Source organism: Pediculus humanus, genomic scaffold (assembly GCF_000006295.1).
Source record: "Pediculus humanus corporis 1103172108288 genomic scaffold, whole genome shotgun sequence".
Lineage (NCBI taxonomy): Eukaryota > Metazoa > Arthropoda > Insecta > Psocodea > Pediculidae > Pediculus > Pediculus humanus.
This window is the reverse complement of record NW_002987857.1, coordinates 169619-172040: the sequence shown is the minus strand read 5'-3', so window position 1 is coordinate 172040 and position 2422 is coordinate 169619. Positions and strand designations below refer to the sequence as shown.

General features: G+C 23.8%; 1 protein-coding gene across 1 annotated transcript in view; it reads right to left on the bottom strand.

The window, feature by feature from the left end:
• Phum_PHUM532130 (protein phosphatase 1 regulatory subunit 14C, putative) overlaps positions 1-1743 on the bottom strand; it is a gene marked incomplete at both ends in the record, with an annotated part of 7474 nt that extends 5731 nt beyond the window's left edge. The window contains one exon of the mRNA XM_002431462.1: positions 1485-1743. Within this exon, the coding sequence (XP_002431507.1) occupies positions 1485-1743 (259 nt within the window). The remainder of the gene's footprint in view (positions 1-1484) is intronic.
• Positions 1744-2422: the final 679 nt, after the last annotated feature.

Below are 2422 nucleotides of genomic sequence, written 5' to 3'. Positions count from 1 at the left end.
TCGGCCATTTTTTTTTAATACTTTTCATTAATTAAATGTCACACAAAAGAAAATGTTATTTATTATTATTGTTTTTGTTTCGGCAGTGTCGCGGAACGTGAAAAATTTTACATTTTCCATACCAATGATGATAATAGTAATAATAATAATAATAATAATTATATATATATATATATATATATATATATATATATATATATATATATATATATATATATATATATATATATATATATAAATAAATAAAGGGAACGTTTGTTTCTTTGTTTGTTTACATGTTTTTCTTATACGTAAAATTTATCATAATCGAATTCGTATTGTTATTATTATTATTACGCGATAAATTTTACCGAAATTTTCAAAAAAAAAGCTTTTTTTTTATAAAGTTTACCAACTTGTTTACTTGTAAAAAATTTGTTTTTAAAAAAAAAATAAGAAAAAAATTATTGAAAATTTATCGGTGAGCGTTGTGTTTATACATATATTACTTGGAAAACTCGTAAAATTAAAAGAAATTTTCCTTTTCCTCGAAGTTATCCCCCTTCTCTTCTTTCTCCCCCCCTCGAAAAAAAAATTTGTTTCATTTTTTTATGACCCCCCCAAAAATAAAAAAGAAATTTATAATTGCGTAGGTTTATATTTTTATTTTTATTCGAGTAAGTGAAATTTATAAAGCTAAAATATTTTCTTTTCATAAGGGAATAAATAAAATTAGGTGACCTAAATAATAATAATAATAATAATAATAATAATAATAATAATAATAATAATAATAATAATAATAATAATAATAATAATACTATTTATTTGTCCGATGTCACGTAACTTATTACCAGTAATAAAAAAATTTTTTTTTTCTTTTACGCGGCACCAGCTTTCATTTTTCGAGATCGGAATACAAAATTCGTGTTTTTTTTTTAAAAAATTACATTTTTTTTTAATAGTAAACCTTTGAACGAACTTTACGCACACTCACGCATTCGTACACGCACACATACGCACAAATTATTACGCTATTTAATTTTTATTGAAGTAATTTACTGATGAATTATCAAAAAAAAAAAAAAAAAAAAAAGGAAAATTCACGACCGTGAATGTACTACGATCAAACTTTCTTTTTTTTATAAAAATAGATTTTATTACTTTTAATCACGAAAATTTACCACCGATTAATATTATTATTATTATTATCATTAATTATTACTTTGTTTCTTCAAAAACAAAAACAACAACAGCAACAACTGTTTTTTTTAAAAAAAAAAATGTTTTAAATTGTTTCATGTTTTTTTGCCGTAATTTTAACTAAACAAGAGGAAAATACCCGGAAGGAAATTAATAAATAACCGGAAATAGGAGAAAAAAAAATTTAATTCGAATTTAAAATGAGGTTTTTTCTTTTTTTTGGAGGGGACAAAAATATCAATAAATAAATAATGTCAACAAAATGATAACCTCTTTAAATAAAAAAATAAAAATGTTTAGACTTACCACGGGGGATTCAAAAAGCTTTTGTAATTCATCATAAAGCCACATTTCAACGGCTAATCTTTTTCTAATTAGACCCATTTGATGGCTTCCGTATTTAGCCGTTAAAAATTTTTCTCTTTTTTCTTTCACGTCAGTCTTCTCAATGAAATTAACATGCAAACCAGCTTTTGCGGGGCTACCCTCGCTACGGATGGAATCAGAAAGGATACCATTGCCGTTAGCGAGGCGAGACGTCGCAGTCACGCCACACTCCATTTTTTTATATTTGGTACTCGTCTGAAAAAAAACAAAAAAAAAATAATTTCACAAATTTTCTTTTCTCTCTCTTTCTCTCTCTCTTATTGATCATTGTGTTTATATTTGAATCGTGAATGTGTTAAAAACGAACGTGACCGTATCCGTGATCGTTTGTGAAAAATTTTTTTAGCTAAAACTTTATACCCCCCCAACATTATTATTATTATTATTAATTTTAAAGTGAAGGGATGAGAACATGTTATTCATATTCCGTTAAATTTTTCTTTTTTTTTAGAGTTTCACTAACGTTTTTAAATTTAAAAAAAATTTCTTTTTTGTTAAAAAAAAAAAATAGAAACATTGGCATTAAAGTTTAAAAACCTTTGGAAAGCGGACGTTTCCACTCTAATTTGCTTATTAGTCAAGCTCCACTTGTTTTTTTTTTTTTTTCTAAAAAAATCTTATTCTATTGTTTTACCCTTGTTTTTTTTAACATGTCCTATTGTCGGTGATATTATTAATTTTTTGACAATGGAATTATCTTCTTTTTTTTTATAATATTTAAATTTGCTTAACAATTCATTTTAATAAATTTTTTTTTTTTTAATTCAATAGTACATCCGGTTATTTTTTTTTTTAAAAAAACCTGTGAGAAATTTTAAAAAACAAAACAAAAAATTTTTTTTCTTTTTTTAAA